Source organism: Myiozetetes cayanensis, unplaced genomic scaffold, assembly GCF_022539395.1.
Source record: "Myiozetetes cayanensis isolate MyiCay16 unplaced genomic scaffold, myiCay2020 scf17, whole genome shotgun sequence".
Taxonomy (NCBI): Eukaryota; Metazoa; Chordata; class Aves; order Passeriformes; family Tyrannidae; genus Myiozetetes; species Myiozetetes cayanensis.
Genome location: NW_026087378.1, coordinates 15,426,553 through 15,452,541, shown reverse-complemented (window position 1 = coordinate 15,452,541; position 25,989 = coordinate 15,426,553). Strand labels below are relative to the sequence as shown.

The 25,989-nt window shown below is 38.0% G+C and overlaps 1 protein-coding gene across 2 annotated transcripts; it reads right to left on the bottom strand.

The window, feature by feature from the left end:
* Window positions 1–261: 261 nt before the first annotated feature.
* On the bottom strand, window positions 262–22,665 carry GABRA6 (gamma-aminobutyric acid type A receptor subunit alpha6). Of its 2 annotated transcripts, XM_050312561.1 has the most exons (10): window positions 22,412–22,665; window positions 22,162–22,280; window positions 21,796–21,863; window positions 20,365–20,585; window positions 20,175–20,257; window positions 19,454–19,597; window positions 18,887–19,039; window positions 14,882–15,141; window positions 6,143–6,403; window positions 262–2,786 (listed from the first exon to the last, which is right to left on the bottom strand). In XM_050312561.1, exons 1-10 carry the CDS (start codon window positions 22,447–22,449, stop codon window positions 2,736–2,738), a joined length of 1,398 nt encoding a protein of 465 aa, XP_050168518.1. In that variant the 5' UTR covers window positions 22,450–22,665; the 3' UTR covers window positions 262–2,735. The 2 variants fall into 2 exon arrangements, with proteins under 2 accessions (XP_050168518.1, XP_050168519.1); XM_050312562.1 differs by lacking the exon at window positions 22,162–22,280 and having other exon boundaries at window positions 22,412–22,659.
* Between the last annotated feature and the right edge of the window lie 3,324 nt (window positions 22,666–25,989).

Genomic DNA, 25,989 nt, shown 5'->3' with positions numbered 1-25,989 from the left:
TACACTTTGTGGGGTGGGTAGGCTAAAACCAGAAAATTCTTTCTACCAGGATATATATAAAGTTAGGTCAGCGTAGAATAATGTATTACCAGAGTGCAATAGTTCAAGGGAATGGCCCATTTTCCCACAGTGTCCTGTTTTCCATATAAAAATTCCCATCTTGTATCAACTTCAGCTTCTGTCCTTATTTCAGTAAAGTCAAAATTATTGGAAGAAACCCATATCCCCTTTAATTTGTACTAAATAAAGATATATATATAATTATTATTATTATTTTTATTTATTTATATTCTCTACAGAAATACATATGTATATATGCATACATAAAATATATACACATATATATAAGCCTATACATAAGACCTTTTTCTATTTATCTGCTCTTTTACTGTCATGCTTGGTTGATTAGTGTTTGACCATAACCAGGATTCTTAAGAACTGATATTAATTGTTAGTAATTATATTTATTCAAAGATATAACTTAACATTATTAACAGGATTGTTTACACCTGTGTCTCTACAAAGCATGGAATAGAAAAATATATATTCTCTTCCTACCATTCAAACAGCTGTGGAGAACCAACTCTTGTCTGTGTTATCCACATGAGCAGCTCTTTGGAAAAAAAAAAAGAGAAGTAGTCTTTGTGCTCATGTTGAAATATGTTGTTAAAACCAAGTGCTACCAATACATTTTTAAGGTGCTGATACAGCTTCCTAATCAGGACGTTACAACATTTTACACATTGAAATACTACACTCCAAGGAAATAGTGACTATTAGTAACTCTCTGCATCTCCTGTAAAATTCATTTTAATTTTCTTTTAAGCAAAGAGCAGATACAAAATTTAGCTCCTTTAGTGTCACTTGTTTTACTAGAGTTTTTAAACATTTTCATTTTGTGCATAAACCAGTTTTAAAGTACTCAGAAAACTCTTAGAGAAATTAATGTACTCAAAATAGTAGTCAGTGAAGTAAGAATGAGTATAGTTACCCCAAAAAAATTACTTCTGGGTCCATACAGCACAATTTGCTTTTTTTTTCCAAATAAGATGTATTTTCAAATTATAAAATACTTGTCCAGTATCCATAGTTTCATTGTTTTCTTAAAATAGTATATAAAGGCTGAAAATAGGAAAAATTGTCACAATTTTAGTTTCAAAGCAAAATGAAGAAAGACTTCAGCACATTTACAAAGCCATCCAAGTGTGCCAGCCTGCAGCCATTTAGGAAAAGCAAACTGCAAACACGGCATATCTGTGCAAACAATTTTTGTTGTTGACTTGAATCCTTGAATTGTCCCATCTAAGCCCTTCAGCGTTAGAGAACAGGGCGTACAAAAAGCGATGTCCCATGTTCAGTCCAGCTACCACACTGGCAAAAGCTCCATACTCCTCTTGAAATGGGAAGAGGAAAACAACTGGAGCTGGCACATCAGACAGTTACCAATGGTACAGTGCCAATAAAAGTTCATGACTTACTGGAATTAATATTTTTTCACAGGGATTAAGATTTTTTTTTAGACAAAGCAAAAGACCCTGAATATCCTGAATCCATGTGTTATTTTATTATTTTATTTTACTAGAATTAATTTCAAAATAGGACAAAACCCTTAATTTTTATTTGGTTAAAACTTCTTTGTGTGCTTCTGACTCCTACCAATGTCCATTATACCTGCAATAAAACTGGCTTGGGTTCGATTGGATTAGGCATAGGTTTCCTGATCATATTTAAAGAAGGATTATGGAGATGAAGGGTGAATGAAGAAATTCTGTAGCTGTTTGTGTTGAGAATGACAAAATATTATTACCTTTAAACTCTGAATATGCTGACACTACTTTGTGTCTGGAAAAAATTTCTAGGGAGCTTGCTACAATTCAGTAGAATCAGCTGATAAAATGCAGCTTGTTCCTTAACTAGCTATCAATACCTGCTTCCTGGAAGTTCCCTGGAGCTGGAGGCTTGTATTTAGCTTGATGGGGAGCTGCATCTTTCTGTCTATTCAGCTTTAGACCTTGAAAACTCCCTGACATCTCAGTCCTGCATTTTCAGATCCTGCTGAGAAATTGCTCGTTATTAGTCTGGTTGTGCTGCCGTGGTCACTCCCAACAGAAACAGGCACCCCAAGGCAGCTGATCAGCTGAAGCACACAAAAAATAGCTTATGTTTCCTTTTTCTCTTAGATCTCATTCTTTATAAATATGATCTCAAATTAAAAATTAAAATGAAATAAAAATTAATCATTAATATTTTATATAAAAAGATTAAAACATTATGGAACTGCAGGTCCTTTTCATAGGATTTTGTTTCCAACAGTATTTTGGGTCAAGTCAAGTGAAGGAAATCAGTGCAACTGCCAATCATTTCAGAATCATGCTGCTTTTAGCAATCCTTACTCTATATTAAAAAAAAAAAATCCTTTTATTGGTATTTTATGTCAATGTAAATGTTCAATTGTTTGCAACAGTTTTAGAACAAATTCATGTTCTTTCCTTTGACAATCAAACCAAATAATTTAAGCAGAACTTCTATAGTAGAATCACTATAAGAAATCTTAAGAAAGTATTGTTAGAACACTAAGCAGCTCTTGATTTGTCCAGAGTTTGCATCCAGGTGATATCCAGTATAAATATTGCCTGTTTGAAAATGGAGAGCACCTGTGGACAGACAGACAAATCTTTTAAACATCTCTTCAGCCCTTTGTGACTTCAAGTGATTTCCTTGAAATCTTGAGTTCTTCAGTTGGACTGAGGGTCATTTCGAAAATGCATTGCAGAAGGTTCAAAAAACTGGAAGAAAAGTTTAGGGAGAAGGTTAAGTTAAGGGTTGTTAACAGTTGTTACCAAAAACTGAGTAAACCAACAAGCCTATGTGATTTCTGACTTGCAGCAGACTTTTAAAATAGAACTGCATTACAAGGGAGAATCCTCTTACATTTTGATGCTTGTTACCTGGATCATCAAAGCTCAGTTGTTAAGCCAAAATGGCTGTTTCCCCTGAACTTTATTTTTCAAGTGTTTAAATTGAAACATGATATAACAATGCATATTGCAAGCTTTGTGGATAACAACATACTGAAGTCAAATACTTTCTTGTACAGTTCTTGTTTCTTTCTCTGTTTTTTCTTCCCACTTGACATCATTAGTATCTCATCTTCCTCAGCTTCTCACGTAACTCTCTTCCTGCAACCGTACTAAGTTCTCTGTGTCAAAATAATACCTCAGCAAATTTAGCCCAGTTAGTGAATTTTTATCTGCCTCTGCTCCCAAAGAAAAAGTTAACCTCTGCTTGTTTTTCTGCAGTTTATCATCAAAAGTTTAGGACCGTCTCCCTCTTCAGTGTCATTCACTCCATCATTCCAAGTTTTATTATATGAAAAAGTGTAATATGTTACAAATGAAAATTAAGATAGATGATAAATTTAGAAATAAGATGTGTAAGATGATGTAAAAACATCATATGCATTGTGAAATACATGGCAGAGAAATACTTGTAGTCTTCTCTTTAGAACGGGACTCTTTGCATCCTAAATTAAGCAAATTTTAAAATAAACTAAGTGTGCAATTCATCTACCAAGGTCACCATCATAAATTAGTACTTAGCTGAAGGATTTAGCAAGGTTTAAAGTAAAAAAGCAAAGCCAAAATACACTGTATGACAAAATAAATATCTAGAACAACTTCTTATTTCTCAGAAAGGTTTTTTTCTCCTTTCGAGAACTTTTCATTTGGCTAATTTAGACAAATGTGTCTTGTTTGTTACTGTATAGCTGTTGGGTTTGGGAATCTCCACAATGACAGACTTTGGTGAATGATGTTCTGCTCTCCAAACTAAACTAATCAAAATCCTGGAAAGCTTCACTACAAGACTTGGTTATTTCAATGAATTGATAGATATTTTTTCCCTTGTTTTGTTTTAAACAAAAGCTATAGGAGCTCAAAGTGAAAAAACTAAAGATAAATAGATCTATATAGATATACAGATATATATTCAATATACTTGAAATACCACACAAAATATGCTTTTTAAATAGAATAAGCTGAATAATACTGTAACAATATTTAATCCACTGGGCTTGAGGGAACCAGAAATTAAGTTGAACTGCCCTTGAGCATACCATGCTTTGCTCACCTAACTTTTGTATCTCCTCTGCTTGACTAGAAAGGCTTACATATTTTTAATATATTTTTAAAGCAAAAGCAATCCTATTTTTCCTTGAAAGCAACAACTAGTAAAGTGATACAACATAGTGAATTAGAAACCTAGCAGCATATATCACAATCATTATTAGTTACAAATGACTACATAAACAGGAAAATGTAATTTACAAAGAGCTTGATCAACATTTTACATAATTGTTTACATTCTTCATAATTCCAAACACCCCAGCTGTCGGTACTTCTCTCTATTCTAAATGTTGCTGCTGGCTTTTTCTTTCTATGATGCTACTACAGTACATAATTTCTTAGCTTCTGAGCACATTTTTGAGCTTGCAAAGTAGCATTTAAAAAATATTTATAGTCAGCACTTTGTCCTAGACTTTTCAAGTATTTTAAAAGCCTAGTTCTAATGTAACTATTAATATAGGAGGTTTAGTGTAAATATTTCATCACTACCAGGGGAAATGGCAACTATGTTCCAAATATTTCTAGATGCAAAGTGTGAATGGCTGAATGAAACTCCTGGAGAGCAGGCTACGCAAGCTGAGCAACCAACCCCTGAACAGGAGCTATAATGGTTGTACATGAGCTTTTCGCTCCTTCCCTGCTCTGAGATCAGTAATTTGCACACACAGTCAGTATTTTAACAGCAGGATCAGTAACTCTGGCAGAAATGCTGAATTTATCACTGGCCACGTTTGGAGTGGCCAGGAGTTGGCAGCTGTGGCCTCTTGAGAGAGACATCTGCAGGAAGGTTTGTAAGAGGCAGTGCCTCCCACCTTCCTGCCCTCCTGATTCCATAAAGCTGCTTGGCAGCATCTTGGAGAGACAGCATTTCCCACGTCATACTGGGGCAACAATCAGCAAAATTAGAGGCTGGGAGCCTCTGCTTCAGGCAGAGACAACGTGCCCCCAGTCACCTGATCAGCACTGTCTTCCTTTGAACTGCAACATCTCTTGACTGTCTGGGAGATTTCTCTCAGCCTGCTTTACCTCTGATCTAGGAGGTGAGGGTACAGCCCGATCAGCACTCACTCCAGATCTCTCCAGCCTCTGTTTTTTATTGATGTAGGGACTTTGTGCATTCAGTGCTATCTAAATACCCTCATTATCTCTCTAGCTGTCCTAAATAAAGCAAAATGTACCAATCATATTGACTGCAATGTACAGGGAGATCCAAAAACTCTATGGCAACAAGGCAAATGAATGTATTTTTTCCCAAGGAAATGAGAAACCATTAACTGTGTTGAGGCAAAAAGGGAAAAATTAGAGATTTAAAGCATTAAAGACTTAATGACTAATCACTGACTGATTATTCTAGACATGCCCAATTTGCAGGGCACACATCTCTTCTGGACCTCATGGATATCTCTCTCTGCCTGATTCAAACAAACTTAAGCAAAGAATTTAACGGTTTTATCTGCATAAAACAGTGCAGTTATATGAAAAAAACAGAGAAAATCAACATTAAAATGTATAAAAACAGGGATTCTTGGCTCACAAAGTTTATACTGCAGTTATTAATCCTTCATACTATGAATAAAAAACTTTTCAGGGAGACTTACTGTACTACCTCACTGAGAAAACCTTAGGATATTAAAGTTCTTATCTCCTTCACTGCATTGCTTCAAAAGATAACTCTACCATTTCTTACTGCAGGTAGGTAAAGAAATAGAAGATTTAAGATTAATTTGTTTGCCGAGAATGACATCACACATTGTCTTACACAGCATGTTCTGCTCAGTGCAGCATGGCTGAGATAAGGGTTTGCATTTCCCCTCCTCAAACAGCCTCTCTGCATTGTGCTGAGGGCCACAGCTGAGTCCAGTGCACTGGATGCCACAGCTGGTTTTTCATAGAAAACATTCTATGATTCCTCAGAAAGGACTGATTGCCTGGAGTTGCAAGAGTAAATGAACAGTTGAAATAGTATTGGCCAAGTAAACATATATTATAAACAAGTACTCAGAAAATTTACTACTCACTTCCATAGTGTCTTTTGAAAGATAAACAACCCAGTACACCAGGTTGAATCCTGCAAATGCCACTGGAAAGAGGATTCTGGAATACTGGTCTATTTTACTTGCGCCTCCAATAGTTGGTGGTTGTGGTGGGGCTGGTGGAGGAACAGACATGGGTTGGCACTGGGATGCACTATTTGATATTATGCTGGGTTCAGGAGACTGATCTGCCTGACATGTTACAGAGTTTACTCGCTTCTTCAGGTTAGAGTTGGAGTCAGAATGCTGTGGAAGAAAAGAAGAAAGAGGGGAGAGAAAAAAAAGGGCGATTTTTAGATACAGAGTCTTAGGTTTTGTGATCATTCTTTCCATCTTTTTACTCAACTTTACGATTTTATCATTGCTTCTTTGCTATAGTACAACCTAAGGAAATCACAAAAATACAGTAGATACACAGAGGTATGTTTGAGACCTAAGGCTTTGCTGAAAAAACAGGACAGAATATGTGCTTCTCATATTTTTAACATGGTAATAAATGGAAGCTACAAGAGAGAAAAAGAAAGGATGGAGCTAAATGGAAAGGAAGGTAATGATGCATCTAAACTGCAATATATTGGTATGACTGAAGTTTATGTAGATATGGATGAAGTTTAAACAAGATAGCATATATGGCTTGCTCAAGCACACTCTTCCCTGTGTGAACCCAGGAATGAGTTCAGTAAACACTCACTGAATGAAGTCCAGCTGTCACACAAGAGCTACAAAATTGCTGCACAAAAGGCAATGGAGTAACTTTACAGGTGCTGAAGACATGAATGTTAAATTGTCGTGTTGTTTTTTTCTAGGATGAAATTTCCTTTTCAAATATGTCTTGTGATTCCCACAGCGTTTCCATGCATTCAGCTGAAGACAAATGTACTTAACTGTAATAGGGCAATTTTTATTTTCATTTATCGTAAAATGAAATGAAATGACTCTTATATTTTGTGCCATATTCATAGCCAGGTCCAATTATTCTTAGAAAGCTGTAAGAAAACTCCTATGAAAATTCAGCTAGAACTCAGGAACATTTAGAGCTTACCTCTTAGTTACTAGGCTCACAAGTATATTCATTATGTACATCTGTTTTATTTGTGGCCAAGTTGCCATCATTTTACTTTCACAAGAGTAGAAGTAATAGATTTCTTCCTTGCAGAAATGGCTTAGGAACAGGATCTACCACAGGCTCCAAGCTTGCCCTAATGGATATCAATTGCCCACTTTCACAGAAGTGTCAAATAGGAGAAAAATTTCAAAAATCTTGCTGCTACTGCCATATCCCAGGACTGCAATTAGTGGGTGTGTGGAAAAAAACAAAAGATTCATCTCATGGTTGAGAAAATACAGAAGAATATCAAGAATCTTGAGTTAGTTTTTATTGTTTCTATGAGGTATTGTGGTGTTCTGCTAATACAAAGCAATAGAAATAGCTTGGATTCTAAAAAACAATGCTAATATACAACATTTTAGTTGAACTTGAGTCTAAATCTTTGTCAATAAAGAACTGAAAAAATAAATTCCCAGGTTATTGATGAAAAATCACACAACATACATAGTTATTCTTGGGTTAGATAAGTAGCTTTTTTGGTCAGCAGAACTTGATGGCCAAGTGACTGAAGCGGGTGAGGGAAGTCTTAGACAACGTAAATAACTGGCAATATAACAGCATAGACATCTATAGTAAAATGGAAGGGTAACATTGAAATGGTTTTAAGGTAGAAAAATGCTGCTAGATATGCAATGTCCAAAGGCATTCTCTGGGAGTGATTTAATGATAACCATTCACCTATATGTAGCCCACTGTCAGCATTTCTGGGATTTATGTTGCAGGATTTCTAAGCATGGGAACAGATTTTGGGCAATCAGATAAATGACTGGGTCACTAAAGGGAAAAGCAGCATTTTCTGAAATACATTGCCTACCCTTGTACTTGGGCCACAATTTCTAGATAACAGACTAGCCTAACACACCTGGTGTCCCCTGGATGACTTAAAGTATAGTTATAACAGGAATTATCCCTTCAGCAGTCAGTGTTACTGTTGGAGAATCAGAACAAGGGACATTGCTACAGTATGAGTTCTGCTCATGGATGAATGGACTCGTATCCAACTAAAATTAGGGAGAGATGGCTTCCTCAAAGATGATTTTAGTCTAAATAAAAAGAGAACAACATTTTATTTGAAAAAAAAAAAAAGTACTTTTTCTGTATATATTTTTCTTACCTATTGCCCTTTTTCTTCCCCTACAACCCATCATCACTTCCAACTTGCCCTCTATACATTATATGGTTGTTGTCATGTTTTGAATGGGTACTAAAGAGCATTCCTGTTCTGGGGCTGTGCCTATCTAGAACACAGATGTTTGTTTTTGTATTTTCCAGTAACATAGCAAGAAACAGACAGATTTAAATGGGGGAAGATCTCCAGATGTGTCACAGAAACAGAAAGAGGGTTATCCATGTCCACTTGCGCTAATCATAATAATAATCCCTCGCTATAAACAGACTCACTGAGCCTGCCTTGCTGCTTCCATTCAAGTTGCTGTTCTGTTTACCTGTGTGCCCTGCTTTGAACTGAACTGTACAAGTTGTAAGGTATCTTTGGTTTTACTCTACTGTGGAGTAACTTGACTTTTGTGGAGAATAAGTGGTTCCAAAAAATGTAAGTGTTAATGTGAATTTTAGCCCTTTTAGCCCTACAATATTGTGGTATAAGGTGGGTCAAATTCTGCTCTGGATCATTCAAGCATGAATCAGTAATTGTTGTGCTGTAGTGATGGAGTTAATAGTAAGTAGAACAGATGTAGCACATGCTTCATCTGTGGATGATGTTCATTACTGAGCATATTTCGAATGTGGAGCTAGTAAAATCTTTGTGATCATTTGAATAGGCTCTTGGAAAAGTGTAATCCTGATTGGTATTTTATTTATATTTATTAAATCTTATTCTTATAGAAGGAGGACTACTATAAAGGGAGGATTATCTGAATGTGATTCCATCTCAAAAAAAACGCTAAGTAGTTCTTTACACTATCTTTAAGACTCTTGTGTCCTCATACAGCAACTCAGGGTCAAGTATATTTTCTTGTGTACCACTATGCAGGATATGGAAGTCTATGTCCAAATTTCTCTCCCATATGTAATGAAGATGTTTCTCAGAATGGTAGCTGACTCTAGACCAGACTTGCTGCCCCAGAACCACAACTCATATATTTCATTGGAATTCTCACTGCAGTTGAGTTCTGAACACCAGCTACAGTAGTTTGTCTACTATATTTAGATTTAACTTCTCCTTTTGACAACGGTTACCCACAATAACACCATGAAACACTAACAGAACACAGAGAAAATGGTAATGAACATCTTATTTTGCATAGTTCCCAGAGCCAATCACTCAGAAAGTAAGGAGTGTTTTACAGGGAGCCTGAGGAGTGGCACACTGTGTCATAATGAAATAATTGATTTTATGAAGTTACTGAACCCTGGTGCAGAGGAGTGCTTTTGCACTCATATGAAATGTTGGTCCCATCAGGCAATTAAACTTTCCACTATCTCTGCCTACCCAGTGACACAGAACAGATTGCCAGTTCCTTGTTTAATGTGAGATACCAGAACACTGGACTAGACAAGGACTGGTATGTGACCTGTAAGGTAGAGTCTGCCTTCTATTAAGCTTTTGCAGCCAAGCAATCTCATCCCCTGGAAAGCCCACAAAGCACTCATCTTGTCCATAAAGATGCTGCTCTCTCACAACTCTCCTCAATATCACTAGAATTTGCTTATGCTTAGAATATCTCAGGAGGCTTTCAGCAAATTTCTTGGCTTCCAGATTTCAAAAAATACATCATATATAACCAAGGAGTAAACAGAATTCTTTGTCTGCTTTCTCTGATTTTCATGTGGATGTGATTTTTTTCATGTGATTTATGAATGCACTTTGTTCTTATGTTTCTTTCCCTCAAGAGATTTCTGTAATTCATATTTGTAGAATTCTAGGCTCTTCTCTGTTGCTTTGTAATGCAAATACATATTTTCACTATCAGTTTAGTTTATGATCTAACAGTAACAGTATCTTAAATATGCAATTCAGATACTGAATAACTTTAAACAAATTAATATCTCTATGTCCTTACTTGTCTCTCTTTTACTCACTCACATCTCTCTTTCTTGGCAACAATGCAGTAAAATATACTCTAAATATTTAGATAAAAATAAGGTGTTACTTTCTTTTTCTTTATAATTTATTGGATTAAAGATACTGAACTTTGCTGATGTCACAAAACACACACATAGAAAAATCAGCCTAGAACCAAAACTCAATGCCTGTAAAAGGCAGAATGCTAAATTAAATACATAACATTCTTTGTCTCTGCTCATTAGTAGATACCGTTTGAGCAATTTCAAACATTCATATTACACACATAACAGCACATGCTAATGACTCAGATCCCAAAGAGGGAGATAACATGGATTAGCCCCTACATCCAACAGTGGGATCTGTAAAAACTGCCTAGCTATTGAACAATCCATATGCAGCATCTCACAGTGTGAAAAATTGAGGAACTGATTTTATTCCAAGCAAATTAAAATGAACAGAGGGTACTAACAAAAGAACTATTTCGGTATATTTACTAACTTATAGGCGTACCGTGGAGACTGTAAGGTGAAGAGTCCTATCTGCACCTCTCACCAGGGATCTTTTGCGGCCAGGAACAGGGAACAAATTATGAATAAAAATGTATTCCTCTGTGCCATGTGGATACACAGAGAGACCCTCCATGCCTTGCAATGTGAGGATGATGCAAGACCCCCCTGTACGAGCCCAGGGGAGGTATGTTACAACCAGCCAAAAGATAACACCCACTTCCAAAGCAGAGAAATTACCTTTTAAGGCAACAAGCGGACAGTAAAATGAATATTCAACAACTGATATCAAAGGGTACAAAAAGCGCGGTTTTCAAACAGCGGTGTGCTCTTTGTTTAATTCAAAGGTGCACCCAGTGCTGGAAATGGGTACCCAGCACTGCAATAAAAATCTCTTGCTATATTTCTTTGTCCTGCAGGTATTTTTGCCATCTTCAAAATTCCAGAGAAAAAGTAACTTATAACAACAGCAGGAAAAGTCCATCACATTATGTAACATCTTTTGGCTGTGCACTAAGGTACCTCATTCTTTACAGTCCTGTGTAGTTTCAGAATCCACCTCATGACAGACAATCATTATAACTCATAATTAAACATTTCTTTGCCTATCCTATCTGTGGGATCTGATTCAAAGGATGTGTATTGCAAACATCTATAAACAGTGTCCTGCATAATTAAAAGCTGACTACAGCTTAGAAGTCATTAACAGCCCTAGCTTTAGGCACCTCTTTAGGAAATTTAAGTTCCCTTTGTTAGAAATACTGTGAGGAATAACATGCAGATTGGTTTTTATCATATTTTACCCTAGTAGAAGGGTTAAATTACTTAGGTTAAATAACTCACTTGGAGCATGGGAAAACTGACTTCTTTCTTAATCTTCAGGGCCTGAAATTCACCTTTCTCAAAATCTAGCCTAACCACCACATAAAGGTGATTAGGCGGAGAGACTGTTACCTTATTATTTCAATGCAATTTACTTTGCATGGAAAATCTAGGAGTATACAGTCAGAAAATCTAGGGGTTTTCCATGCAGAGCAGAGGCAGAAAACATAACTTCAAAAAATATCCCGTGCCCACTGGATTAAAATTGCTGTCATATAAAGCAGGTGTGTGTGAAGGACAACAGAGACTGGAGCAATCGTCACCCTCTTTTCAGTGGGATGTGCTGTGGTAGAGTCTCTTCCTAATGTTCATTTGTAGCATACTGGAAAAATCATGTAACTGTCACAGAGCCTCTCTTCTGTCAAAATGTATTTTTCTGTTAAACAGATTTAAATGTTCAGTCACATTTGGCTCTTAAATCCATCAGTGTCTGTGCAAAACAATCCCTGTCTCTACCTTTACTTTGCAAAATTTCTGCAGCATAGAGGAACTACTTCAAGTGTCTAAATGAGACAGAATTACACAAACAGCACTAAAGGGGTTCGTTTGAGGTTTTTTCCGTAATTTAACTTACTTAATTTTGTTCTCGCTGCTTCCCTGGAAAAAGTACTGGGATTAGACTTCAGTGTTGAACAAAAAAAATGTTGAAATCAAGTTAATCTTTTTTTTTCCCTATTTTGGTGTGTGATATCAGCTACTTCTAAATCTCCCTTACTGCCCTGCACTGGCTTTGTCAATCAGACAAATATTTATCTCAGGCAGAACCAAATAATCAGCATCTACTTTTTTTGTTGGGATGACAAAAAGTCAATATAATTGAAAGTTGCTGTTTGTTTTTAACAGTCTACCTGACGATCTGATAATTGTAAAGGAGCAGGAAGGTCTCCCTAATTTGATGGAAAATGCCGTGTTCTCAGCCAAGACTTTATTGCATGTAGGTGTTTCTAAGATGATCTCATAAAGGGTGCTTGATAATCCAAAAAGAAATTCTCTCCTTTCAGTTATACGAGGATACTCATTAAACATAGTCAATATATTCTGATGTAATTAAGGAATTCTAAATCCTCTACACCAGTGACATACGGCTGCTCTGCAGTTGGCCAGGGTTCTTAAGGAAAATGAGAATCCTTTTCTGCCCAAGCCATGTTATTTTGAAGCACAGGGACAAGGCTGTGAGGAGAAGGAAGCTCTCCCAGAGGGATTTCCCTTCTCTGTGCTGTTTTCTGTTAAAACGAGGTCTTTCAGAAAATAACTGGGAATCAAGCTGTTACAGGGTGGTAATTTTTGTCTTTTAAATGTAGTCTCTCACATGGAAAGGATGTCTTTTGATCCATAGGGTGTATTCCCTGACCACCTCACAAAGCATTACTCCAAACAGTGCACTGCAGAAAGTGTCACCAATTTCCTTCCCCTGCAACTTCCAGTATTGAGATCTTCCTGCATAAAGAAAACCATAATAATAAAACAATAAGATTGATGCAACAAATTGACATTTGAAATGGATGAAAAGCTAAATGTCATCATGGGTTTTATACCTATATATGACATGTTCGGGTTTGACATGCTAAAACAAGCTTGGCCACCATGTGAATAAACACAGGTTTGTGTCAGGGTCCAGATGACTCCTCAGCTTGTTGCCATCGAGTTTTGCAGTGGAACACCCCTAGTTTTGTGTTTCACACAGGGATTGCCTGCAGCTGACAAGGAGAGCAAGCCAAATTCTGTCTCAGTTAACTGAGGTAAATAGAGAGGCTTTCTTGGAGCCAGACCAGGCCTGCTGGGATGTGAGCACTTAGATGATCTCAGCCAGACCACTGTCCCTCCTACAAACCATCACAGGTCAGCCACTGCACCAGAGCTGCTCCTACTTTCATTAGTACAGGAGAGCACAGTCTGGGCTTCTGACATCTTTCTTTCCTGAGTGTACAGGTTTTTTGACTACTGTGTGAAAAATTTTGTATATTTGAATAAAGAAATATTTTAAATAAAATTAACTAGATTGAAGGGGGAAGGAGGGTGCTTCATAGTATTTTAAAATATTTTTTATTAAAATATATAAAGATTTTCTTTTTTCCTTTTTGTATTTATATGTTTAAGGAGAATAAAATTAATTTCTTTCTTATAGCTTATAATGTCCTAATTTCTTTTCAATATTAATACCATTATAAGCAAAATACAATATGGCTGACAAGCATAATGCTTCCCTGGTGAAGTGAAGAGCATTTGTTCTAATGAGCACCAGCAGCAAGATGCTATGGAGCTTTGGTTTTGCTATTATATGGAACTTATCAATTATGAGTTTAATGGTCTGAATGTACCTAAATGTTATAACTTTAACTGCTGTTTATAAGAAAATGTGGAAACATTACTAAATGGTGAGTAAGGTGTTGTCCTGATACGAGCACCTCTTGGATTGATCTCCTTATTCGTTACAGACTCAGAGGTTTTTTCAAAAAGTCATTCAAATTCTGTTATTCCTCTAAAAATGGAAATTGTTGTGGTAGTAAAACTGATTTTGAAACAGGAGGGCTACAGTGATTGATATATATTGACATATGTTGAAAGGCAGCATTCATTACTTAGCCTGAGATGTAAGGAATAATATTTACAAGCAATTCTGACATACTTTTTTTGATACTAGAAAGACTTCCTGTCTTTCGCATGTTCTAAAATCTATCCTTAATTTATGCTTTTTTCCCCAAGCTTCCACCAACACAGATTTTTATAGAAGTAACAGATGCCAAGTTTATGTAAAAGCTAATTACCCATCTTCCAGATGACCCACTTATGGTATGTACCGTGTATGACAGTGATCCCATAATCATCTGGCCAAGGCACATGTTCCTTCTATTGTACACTGTCCTACAAATTCTGCAGACTTTCTGAGAACCCCACTTGCCTGACCACATACACTGCCTACAGCATTGCTCAAGAGAAGTATTATGGATAACAGTTTAATGACTTTCCTTAAGTATCTTACCAAATAAACATCTCTAGTAAATCATATATCAGATTTAAATAAACAGTATGAATAACTTAAGACTTTCCATTTTCTTGAATAAGAACAATGTCTGTGATAAACAGATTGATCTGGTTACATAATCTGTTTCACGTTAAGATCACTTTAATATTGTTTTGCGTTCCCTACTTCAGCTGCCTCTTCCTATATGATGCTTATTATCAGAAAAGCAAGCAATTACCGAGACAATCTCGTCCTCTGCCGGTACAGTTGCTGCTGATAGTGCTGCTGCCAGTGCTGCTGCCCTGGCTGCCTTTCTCATTGCTCTCTGAGTCTGAAGGTTGGTAAAGTAGTTGACAGCTGCAAACTCAATAAGTGCGGAGAAAACAAAGGCAAAACACACAGCGATGAACCAATCCATGGCGGTGGCATAGGACACCTTGGGCAAAGAATGACGTGCACTGATGCTGAGAGTGGTCATTGTTAGAACTGTAGTGATTCCTTGAAAATAAGAGGAAAAAAAAAGGGGGCATTAGAACTTTGCTTCAGCTCTGCTACTCTTAAATTCCTATATATGTAAAAAACCCCCAAACAAACTTACCTTTATTGTTTTAGCTGTAATCCTACGTACTAACAAACTAACAAGACTGCCAAGTATTTTGTATTCTTAAATAACTCATCCATACTATCTTCAGCATCTGAAAGCTCTGAACAAACTTCCTTAATACATCAAGCAGACTGAAAGTTAAGATAACAACATTCTACACCGTGCAGCTTCTTAGAATTGTGATAAACATGGCTATAACAAAACTCAGGCTCAAAATATGGAGGATTCTGTCCTTGAGGGGTTGGTAAGTGGAATGTTTCGCAGAAATCCAGATTCACATACTGTCATTCCCCAGCAGTGATCCTCTCTTTCTCTTGTCGTTGTACAAGACGGATCATGGCTTACAGAACCCTCACTGAATCAATCAAATTCTGAATTGAAAACAGTTGGAGCCTCTGATCCAAATATTTCAAGTAATTGCAGTTTGGTCCCCTGAGCTGTTGTCTTTAATCACTGGATATGTTTTTTAAGATTCGCTAACAGTATCATGATTTGAAATCCCTGTAGTTACGGATATGGAAGGACAGAAAAGCTACTTCTCTAGAGCTGCTTATCTATTTTCACACAACAAATCTGGTCATGTAGCTCATGGGCCCCATGGTGTTCTTCACAGGAATTCATGAATTTATTCTTTCTGTTTTGGAGTGTACAGCATTAATAATGTAGGAAATATACATACTTCCCACTGCTGCCTGATACAGGCAAAAATGCAAGAACAAACTCATTCATTAACATACAAGCCTCTGTGACTCATATTTACTTATAATTATGCCTGCTAGAATATGAAAACAGTGGGTATTTAAAGACTGTAAGGTGGAGAATATCCCCTTCTGCTCTTTTCTGCAGTTGGGAAACGGTAGATGGGAAAGTAAAAGATGTTATAATGTCATGTTGTGATGATGAATCAATATGCTATGGATGATGCTCAGTGGAAAGGATGCAGTGTCATAGCATATTGCAGCATCCAGACTTAGTATTTTCAGAGTTTTTTCTGCAACTCTTTCACATGATGTAGCTTGCCAGCTGTCTGAGGTGAGCTATGTCCCAATGTCATTACTTAACATGCTTTAATGAAACACAAAGGGGAGATAGCATAAAAATAAGTAGGATCTCTACTTCTCTCAAATCTGCCAGACTCATTCTATGATATCAATACAAGTGTACGGAGTTGTATTTTAATTTCAGAAGTCCAGACTGAACTTTTCAATATGATGTGTGATTAGATTAGAATCTGTCCATGTGCTAGTTGGTAAAAAAATTTATATACTCTGTGCCTGAATAAAAACTTACTGCAGCAGGAATTTAACTTAGGAATAGATCTCCTATTCTATTACAGATCTAGATAAGAATTCTCTCAGTGTGGACTGAATGCTGATGACAGGCTCTGCACTGTGGAAAGCTACTTTATCAAACAATACCAAATTACAGTTGGTAAACTCTGCAATTGATGATTGTTTACCCTTCTCTTTACACTTTGAACACTTCTTGATAAGTTTTGAAGAATCTGTTACATAATGCAAACACTGAAATCTGATAACTGCCATCCATTTTGGAGGTAAATAGAGCTGCAAAATTATTTTGTTCTGAGGAAGTGGTTGGGTCACATCACTGTTATTCTACTATTAATTTCTCTCAAACTTAGTTTTGGAACTTATGAGTAAAAATGAAAATGTGTAATTCAAGTGTTTGCAACATGATGCATTTTAAACCTTCTCCATCTTAAACTTTTCCTTTTTTCCTGAAAAAGACTGAAAGTCTTTTGTCAAAAGGAATTTGCCCTCTTTTCTTTAGATGAATGTATTTAGAATCCATGGGATTTTGAATGAGTAAGGACTAGAAATTCAGACTGTTCCTGGGAGAACCACAAATGGAATAAGGATTCAAATATTCTTTTAAAATGCCATTGTGACTATTTTCCACAATACTGATAAAGTATCTATTTTACTATTTTCATAAAATATTTGCTAAGTCCGTATTTACTTATTTACACTTCAGTATGAAATGTAAAAACTGCTATTCCAGGGTTTGGAGTCTTTATGTAATAATTACCAAATCAGCTACAGGCTTATTTGTGCATTAGTGCAGGCATATAGAATTGACTTCCACTGCCCACCACGTGGCAAATATATTTTACTAAAAATGTAGAGAGTGCAACTGTAGAGTTCAGAGATGCAATACAAAGCCAAATCATAAACATTCTTGAAAATCTATTGCCCAATATTTTATTATTGTAAGCTCTTCAAAAAATCCCCCAACTGGCAGAAAATAAGACTTGTAAGTGCCTAATGATGGCAAACTGCATCCTAATGCCCAATGGGAATTTCAAGAACAAAAGTGTTGGTCTTTCTTCAGAGGCACCTGAAGAAGTTGTGTTCACTTAGCCTTCCAAAAATTTTGCAATGTTTTTATGAATATCATTTCCACGCTGGCAGGAAATTCCAACTGACTGAAATCAAATTATACAAATCCTGTAACCTGCTAAGTACAATTATAGGCTCATTTTGAATTATGAGACTTGCATCATTTATGCTTAGAGAACTTATTGATGCTTTTTGTTACTGAAGACAAGTCTCACAAAGAGACTTTTTGCATAGAAATACTAGTTTAATAGAAAATAGGGTTGAAAAATATGTACATAGGGGTAGTGTATTCGTGAAGTTTTTGGAAATTTTTATTATTTTTGCTTAGTATTTTTTTTTAATAGAAACAGAAGCAGTGAGTGAAAGTGTGCCCCTTACTAATGAATGCAGTTTCAGAGCAGATCAGTATTGAAGGGGGGGAGGCTGTCAAATTTAATAGCAGAGCCCACATTAAAAATTAGGGAGACTCAGCTTTAATTCAAACCACTGGAAAGAATCAAGAGCCCTGCCATGCAGGATGGACGTGCTACAACGCCCGTTATTCATGTCACTGAACTGTACCCATTGAAAGCCCTTCTGGTTGTTTAGATACTTGTGTAGCCAAGGGCAGAGAGCACTCCAGAATGACTGGTAGATGAGGTACCTTATGTCAGAGGAGAATAATTCCATTCCATGTGATTTTTTTTTTCTTTTAAAGTTTTAACTCATACTGGTTTCACAAAATGATAGATTCATAGAAAAAAAAAATCCTCTTTAAAAAATGGAGAGGTTGACATTTATTCTGAAATTGTCCCTTCCTGCATAAAAAAATATACTGAAAAGGATCACAAACAAGTCTGGCTAATCAAGCATTCTGAGGAAAGAATTTTGACCCTCATGGACAGATTGAATATTATTTAGTTTAATTTTAGTATTTACTTTCATTCATTATTTACTGAAACCTACAAGCTGCATTTCACAATCCTTACTGGACTACAGTATCTGATTGATACAAAGGATTCAATACAGTGAATGAAATGAATGACAAAAGAACAAAACACAAATACCAGCCACGGTTCTTGCTGGAACAGATTCTTTGTTGATCCAAAACACAACTTGAGACAGGACTACAGTCATGATGCATGGAATGTATGTCTGAATGAGATAGTAGCCTATTTTTCTTTGAAGATGGAAATAGAGCAGCTGAAGGGAATATTCACCTAAAACAAACAAGCAATGAAAAGAATGAATGAATGGTACATGTGATGCTGAGCTGTTCAAAGACCTTAATGCAGCATACCAAAAACTGTTCTGGCTGGAACGGACTCCTTGTTAATCCAGAAAGACACCTGAGAAAGAATGACTGTCATAATGCATGGAGTGTAAATCTGTATCATGAAGTAGCCCATCTTCCTTTGCAAGTGGAAATAAACTGTCATGATTACATATTCACCTGTTAAGAGACAAGTATGTCAGCATTATTTTGGCAACATATGAGTAAACATTATTGGCTTAAACCCAGCGTAATATGTTCTGAGGAAATCACTTACAGGCCTCCTAGTGGATAATAAAAATAAGCTGCTTAAAAAAAAGGTAAAGTGACCTTATGGAAACAAAGGAGAATAATATTCATTTTACGTGTTTTTTGATTGGGGCAGGGAGGCAGGTGGAATTCTAAATCTCATGAAAAGTTCTATGTTTAAAGAGGCTGTATTGACAAGGTATCTCTTAAGAGACAATGGTTAGTCAATCCAAGGACTGTAGTTTTTAGAATAGCAAAAGATAATTAAAATAATTTGGTTCAATATGAGAAAAACCCTGTAAGGTTTTTTCAAGATGCATTTTATAATGTCAGGCTTCCTCTTACCTGTGTTAGATTTAATTGTTTCACTAGATACAGTTTGTCCGATGAGGTCATACTGGAGAAGACTGGAAGACTCCTGTGGTACTTCTACAGAATGCAGGGGTCCTTTTTTCCAAGTATAAATTATTTCACTTTTTGGATAAGCATCTGAGTTACAGAGGAAAAATTACCATTACTAATTATGTATTTTCTAAGCAATTGAAAAAATAAGTAGAATAATCCCTTTTTGTGGCCCAAATGCCCATAAAAGTATGGATGCTGCTCCAGCAAGTTCCTACCCTTATTAATGACAAAATGAAAAAAACCTCAACAATAAGAGAATGGGACTTGATATGCACTAGCTTTTGTTTCTTAATTTGCTGTAAAACACATACACTGAGTATCACAACTCAACTAAATATTTTCAGAATTGATTACCACAGATCTACTACATATTTTCAAAACTTTAAATAATATAGTTCCTTGTTGAAGGACTGACTTTGACTACTAGATGTATAAGAATAATAAACAATAAAATATGCTTCAACAGTCACCCTTCAGTGAATAAGTCCATGTCCTTAGGAATGGTCTGAGTCTCAGAGGAAAAAGTAAAATTCTGGTATAAAAATATTATAAAAAATTTCAGCTATGTAAGTAATGTCTTAGGATCTTACTTCTGATCTTCTCACATACATGTAGACCAAATATGTTACTATAACGAACTGAGAGATGCAGACAAACTTACAGCTTCCAAACTTCAGTGGACAAGCATGTCCATCCATAGGGAAGTTTACCAACCGCATAGGACAATCAGCATTAATGGTTAGTCTAGAATACATTAGAGTAGATGACAATGAAAAAAAAATGGTACGCAGGAACACTGCTGATAGAATAAAAAATAAAGGTCAACCAAAATCAGAAAAATAGGCTCTCACCTCATTGTGTAAAGAATAGTTCCATTCTGCATAATTCTAAAAAGTTTGTTAGGAGTTGTCATATTATGAGCAATTGATTTTTTTCCATTTCTAAAAAATGTGTCTGGTGTCCAAATTTTACTGACCATTAAATTGTTCAATCTCAAAATTTCAGTTGGCCCACTAAACTTCAACCTCTCATCAGTCCATGTCTGACGAAAGAAGACATCCATAGTGTATTCCTGTGGAGAATAAAGAGGTGGTTGAGTCCTGTGTGGGGGTCAGGTCAGCAGTCCTGTGTGCCTGTATGAACAGTAACTCCATGATACAACCTAACACACATGTCAGTGGCACTTCATTTACTGCTTAAACACTCAATCCTATTACCATTAAGTAGTTACTAAAAAAAGTCATCCATGAAAACATATCCTATTTTCTTATTTGAAGAATAGGTAGAAGTGAATCCGTGAGCAGGTAATTTGATATAAGTAAGGAAAAAAACTTCATTGTCAGAGATAATGATTTCATTCAAAGTGACTGAGGTCTAAGGAAATACAAATGTCTAATTTAGTATCCTTTCGAAGTGCAAAACCAAACTATCAATGTTTAATTGCCAGAAAGAAAAAGACATGCTCAGTGACTCTTCTGCAGCTTCCTTTGGGTATTCACAAAGAAAAGACTGATCTGAGTCACTTCACAGTAGGATTATGGTGTCAAGTTAATATTAATCTATGTTATTTTTTTTCCAGAATTCTTAGTAATATTTTCACAAGCCTTCAAAAAGGAGCTCTCTGCAGAAGTTGCTTAGGAAATGGAGGTAAACCTCTGCTGGGGGCAAGTTTTGTGAGAATGCAAGGTTGCGCCTTCTCTTGGATTGACTGATGAAGGGCTATGGGAAAACTTTTGGTTGTACTTGGAGCTCACAGCTCCTTTCCTGCAAACTGGAATTCAGTCTTAGCAAGCAGCTCTTGGAGGGAGTATACAAGGGCAAAATAGTAATTCAAGTCCAGAATAAGAACAGCAGTGCCATCCTTACTCCCATGACACTTTACTGGGCTGCTGCTGGAATGACAGAGTTCACTCAAGTCTGCAGCTCCCTGAATTTGGAGGGAGCGTGGCAAGGGGCAGCTGTCTCCGAAGTGGCACCACTCCCCTGCAGCTGCTCATAAGGATGTTTCCTTCCAGGCAGCATTCCTGCCAAATTCTATTGGCCACAGGTGCTCACACTCTTCTTAACGGGGTTAACGAGGCATCTTTAACCCCTGGCCCGTGCACAGCCCAGGCTGTTGCTGCTGGGAAATAGCTGGATGCACCTCCGGCCAAACTGCTCTGCTGGGCCCTAGAGATTGTCAAGGAGATTAAGCCTCGTAATCTGCTTTAATGACGGTCAACTCAGATGCCACCCTAATGAATCCCGAGAAAAGAGAGCAGGCGCGGTGAGGGGGCTCTTACCATCTCCACGTCGGACACGGGCCCGAAGCTGGTCACGTAGATGTCCGTTTTCACTTCGGTCACGGCGCCTGCGGGACACGGAGCGGGGCTGGGACGCGGAGCGGGGCTGGGACGCGGAGCGGGGCCGGGGGCGGAGGGTCCGGGACCGGCGGGGCCCCCTTGGTGCGAGGGCAGCACCGGAGCCACCCCGGGAGAGCCGGGGCTGGGGGGCCGGGCTCTTCCCCGCTCACTTTTTGGGTGCCAGCGCCCCCCTCCCGCGGGTCCGGACGGGCCCCTCCCGCGTCCCCGACCCCTCCTGGGAGCCCGAGAGCTCCCACCCGCCCTTCCTCGCAGCCGCCCTCCGAGGGCACGGCAGCACCCCGCTACCTCCAAATCCCGGCCGAAGCCTGTTGTCGTAGCCGTCCAACAACTTGTCGAGGATCCGGGTGATGTTTTCCGAGTAGAGGTCCGCCCCGTCGCCCTGGTCCCCCAGCGCCTTCCCCACGCTGCGGGGAGAGGCGAGTCCCGCATCACCCTCCCTCCTGTCGGGGCCCCGGTCCCGGGGCAGGACAGGGGGCTCGGCCCCCCTCCCGGTCCTCGGGGCTGGAGGGAGCCGTCGGGGGCCGGTGTCACTCACCTCACGGCGACACAAGCCCAGGCGATGAGCAGAGCCATGCCGCAGGGGTGTGCGGGGACGCCCCGGTGCCCCCAGACCCGTCAGCTGGAGCGGCGGTCGGAGCTCATCCTCCCTCCGGGTCCGGCCAGGCTGTGGAACAGCCTCGGGGCCTGGGCCGCCCCTGCCCGGGGCGGGGAGTGCGGGATGTCCGTGCGTGTCCCGTGGATCCGCCACCGCCGGGCAGCCTCCTCTGACTGGTCCAGGGCGGGAATTAGGGTTTGAAGGGACAGTGCGCGGTCGGAGAGCAGTGACAATAATCGAATAAGGCATTAGGGGAGATTAAAAGGAAGAAATCCACTGCTAGTTTTGGCATGGAATTAGCAGGGACCCGTTAGGAAATCTGGAAAAGCGCTGGCATCTTGCTGATAGAGATTATGTTAGAAATGGCCTCAGCTTTTATTATGTTTATGGTTCACAGGGAGATTATTATGCAGCTTCTGCATCATTAGAACTTGTGGGGGGAGCCCTACAATATACTGGGGTTTTAACCTTTCTCAACACTTTTCCTCTTCATCAGTTCTCCAGAACTGTACAGAGATCTTGAGTATCTAAACATTAATCTTTGAAGATTGAACAGTAAAAGTTGGTCCTGGTTCCGGTTTCTGGATTGTTTTGGGATTTCTTTTTTTTTTTTTTAATACTAAGCTGTTTTGGAGGGTTACAGATGCAGATTTCACTCAGACTTTAAACCAAGGCATTACTAGGACTTTTGTTGGAACTGGAGCTCCTTACTTTTAAACCACTGGGATTATATATCATTACTAATTTTGTCCTGATAAGTAGTGACTGGATCATTTCTGTCCCCTCCTTCAGTAAGTGTGTTAACATAGTCAGCCCTAAAGGAAAAGAAGTTCAATCAGTTCCAGCTTTTTCTGGGGCCTTATTACTTCTCATAGAGCCAGTGACTGATGTAGCACCTAGGTCATCTAGATACACTGTAAACAAATTGGATCAATTTTCTTTCCTCATGGTAATACAGATGAACAAATAATACACCAAAGCAAATTGACTGTTTTCATAAAATTTTGTTGCATAACCTGCATTTGCATTAGCAGTTTCTAAGTAAATATATTTAATTTTCAGGAAATGGAATGTAAGGATTTGAATGGAACTAAGAGAACCATGTATTTATTCAGCAGTAAGATCAGATTAAGACCAACACTGGGGTTCTGTGCTCAAGTTTTGTGTTCAAGAGAGACTGTGATGCTACAAAAGCAAGAGAATATAAGAATGGAATTAAAAGTATAAGATACCCTCTGTGATCGAGTCCCTTTCCCTGTTGTGTCATATAAACTACTTAAGTGGGCTAGCTGCACACTGCCAGAGTTTTGGCTCTGCCTTTGGACATTGAGAACCAGCATTCCTGATAAACCCTAGAAACGCTGTGTGAATATACCACAGATCTCTGTGAATCCATCATGAGCTAGTGTAGCTCAGGCTATTTGCTGACACTCAGAACCATTTATCTGCATTAACTTATTCACAGGCAATACCACTGCATCTGTGAAAAAATCAAAGGCTTGTATGAACTACTAGGTGGAACAGGAAAAAGAAGAAAAGGGAATTCAACAAACCAAAACCTTCTGAGGGTTCCTGGGAGAGGGTTCCTCTCTCTGATACTGATTAAAATCTACCAGTTTGAAACTTTACCCCATTTTTCAAATATGTTTGATCTTACTGACATATTTGAATCTTTTGTGTGCATCACTTTTCTCAGAATATTAAAACTGTACATACTGTGTAAACGCCAGCAAGACCCATTTTTGTAAGTATGCTTCCATTATTGTTAAATATATAAATGCATTTCAAAGTTTAGGGATTTTTTCTCCCACTGGATCATTAATTATTTCTATGAGTTCTGTGTCTTACTTTATATGCCCTCCTGGAATAATATCCTTTTCCTTTTTGAATGAAAAGAAAAAGAAGTCTTGGCAAAATATTTTTAAGACTATTCGAATTTCCTTCACAAAATGTGCAAGAGAAGCTAAGTTTATAAAATTAAGCGTATTCTATGTCTCATCAGCATCCCCCAGCTGAATAGCACACATCCAATTTGTCTTCTCTTAAAAGGTTTATTTTAGCAGCTTCTTTCAATAAGCATCTCCTGAGTATTAAAAGGCCAGTGCTACATGGGGCCACCAACCACTCTTTTCTTTTACTTCACTTCTCTTTCTTGTGAATTAGATAAGTCACATTTTCTGTTGTTGATCGTATAATTGACAACTGCCTTTTGTCCAGTAGCACCCTGTTCCAAGTTAGACTCCTGCTGTGTAAAAAGATGAACAAGACAATCTGTCTTGTTCAACTAAGAGACTGGGATGAGGCAGAGAAATAGAATTTACCTCCCTCCCTCCCTCCCTTGGAGACTGGGGGAGAAGAATACATTTGCTTTTTGGAGCCTGTTGGACATGAACAGCAGCAGTTGTTCTGGGCTGTTCTCTGCAACCCCTTGGCTGTCTCTTATTGTCACACCTCTGAGTCCAGCCCAGCAATCCTAGCATGGCAGCACAGACCTCTGATGGCAGAGCAGGAAACCTGGGCAGGACTGTAGGCTTTGAACAAGTCCCATGATTTCAGTCTGGGAATTCCCTGCAGGAAAATGACACAATCAAATTCTTTTTAAAGAATTTGCAGGAAGAGTCAGAGACAGGCAAAAAAATAAATCTCTAAGCCATTCAAATTATTGGAGCCTGCCTTCCAAAATGTTCAAAGTAGCCTTTGCATGGTAAAGGAGTAGAAGAGGCTTCACTGTCTGTCACAGAGCTAGATGGTTTCACGAGCTGAAATAGGCTTTGGACAGATTGTTAAATCTAAATTATCTTGAACTCTCAGTAAATGTTTTCTTTCTGGGGATTTGAAACTTTCAAGAATGAAAGAGAGATACTCCCTTACTCGGCAGTTTTGAAATTCTTTGTGCCAAGGAGTTGTGTATTCTTGTATTTGTTTTCTATTTATGAAGTGAAATGCTCACACTATCAAATACACAAATTTCTCTATCAGAGAAGATCAAATCATCAAATTCTAATGAGTCTGTGGTTACCAAAACAATTTGAAAATAAACATAGCTGAGAAAATTAGCTGGAAAACATAACTTTGTAAGGCATCCGAGCAAACTTTAAAAAGGGATAGTGATCACAAAGACAAGAAGAGAAGTTTCTTGGGAGACAAAGCTCCCATGAGGATAATAAAATGTTTACCTTATAAAAGGCTTGTCAGCAACATATGCTTTGGGCATTTAGGCAAACAAACAATTTGGAAATTTGCTGAGACAGTGGCATGAACTGGACAACAGGCTAGAAATAAGTGAATGGCAAATTGAGAAGTGTGGTAGCAAGATTACACTTTCCAGCTGTTAATTTTATCACTTTGTAGGATATCATTAGCACTGGGATGAAAGATGATATTTCTCAATCACTTAGGAACACCATTGCTGAAAATTAGATGTTTTGCAACTGCTGAAAACATCTTGAAAAATGTGTTTGTTTTCTTCTTGAAACTAAGGAATTTTGAAATTAAAATAGTCTGAAGTTTCTGTGGCA

Bases quoted from the DNA above. Each gene is read 5' to 3' on its own strand.
- GABRA6 (XM_050312561.1), bottom strand. From the start codon at position 22,449: ATGGCTCTGCTCATCGCCTGGGCTTGTGTCGCCGTGAG. The intron at 20,258-20,364 runs GTGAGAGCCTAT...AATGTATTCTAG, and splicing joins ACTATTCTTTACACAATGAG to ACTAACCATTAATGCTGATT. The intron at 15,142-18,886 runs GTATGCTGCATT...CTTATTTTCAAG, and splicing joins TCCAGCCAGAACAGTTTTTG to GAATCACTACAGTTCTAACA.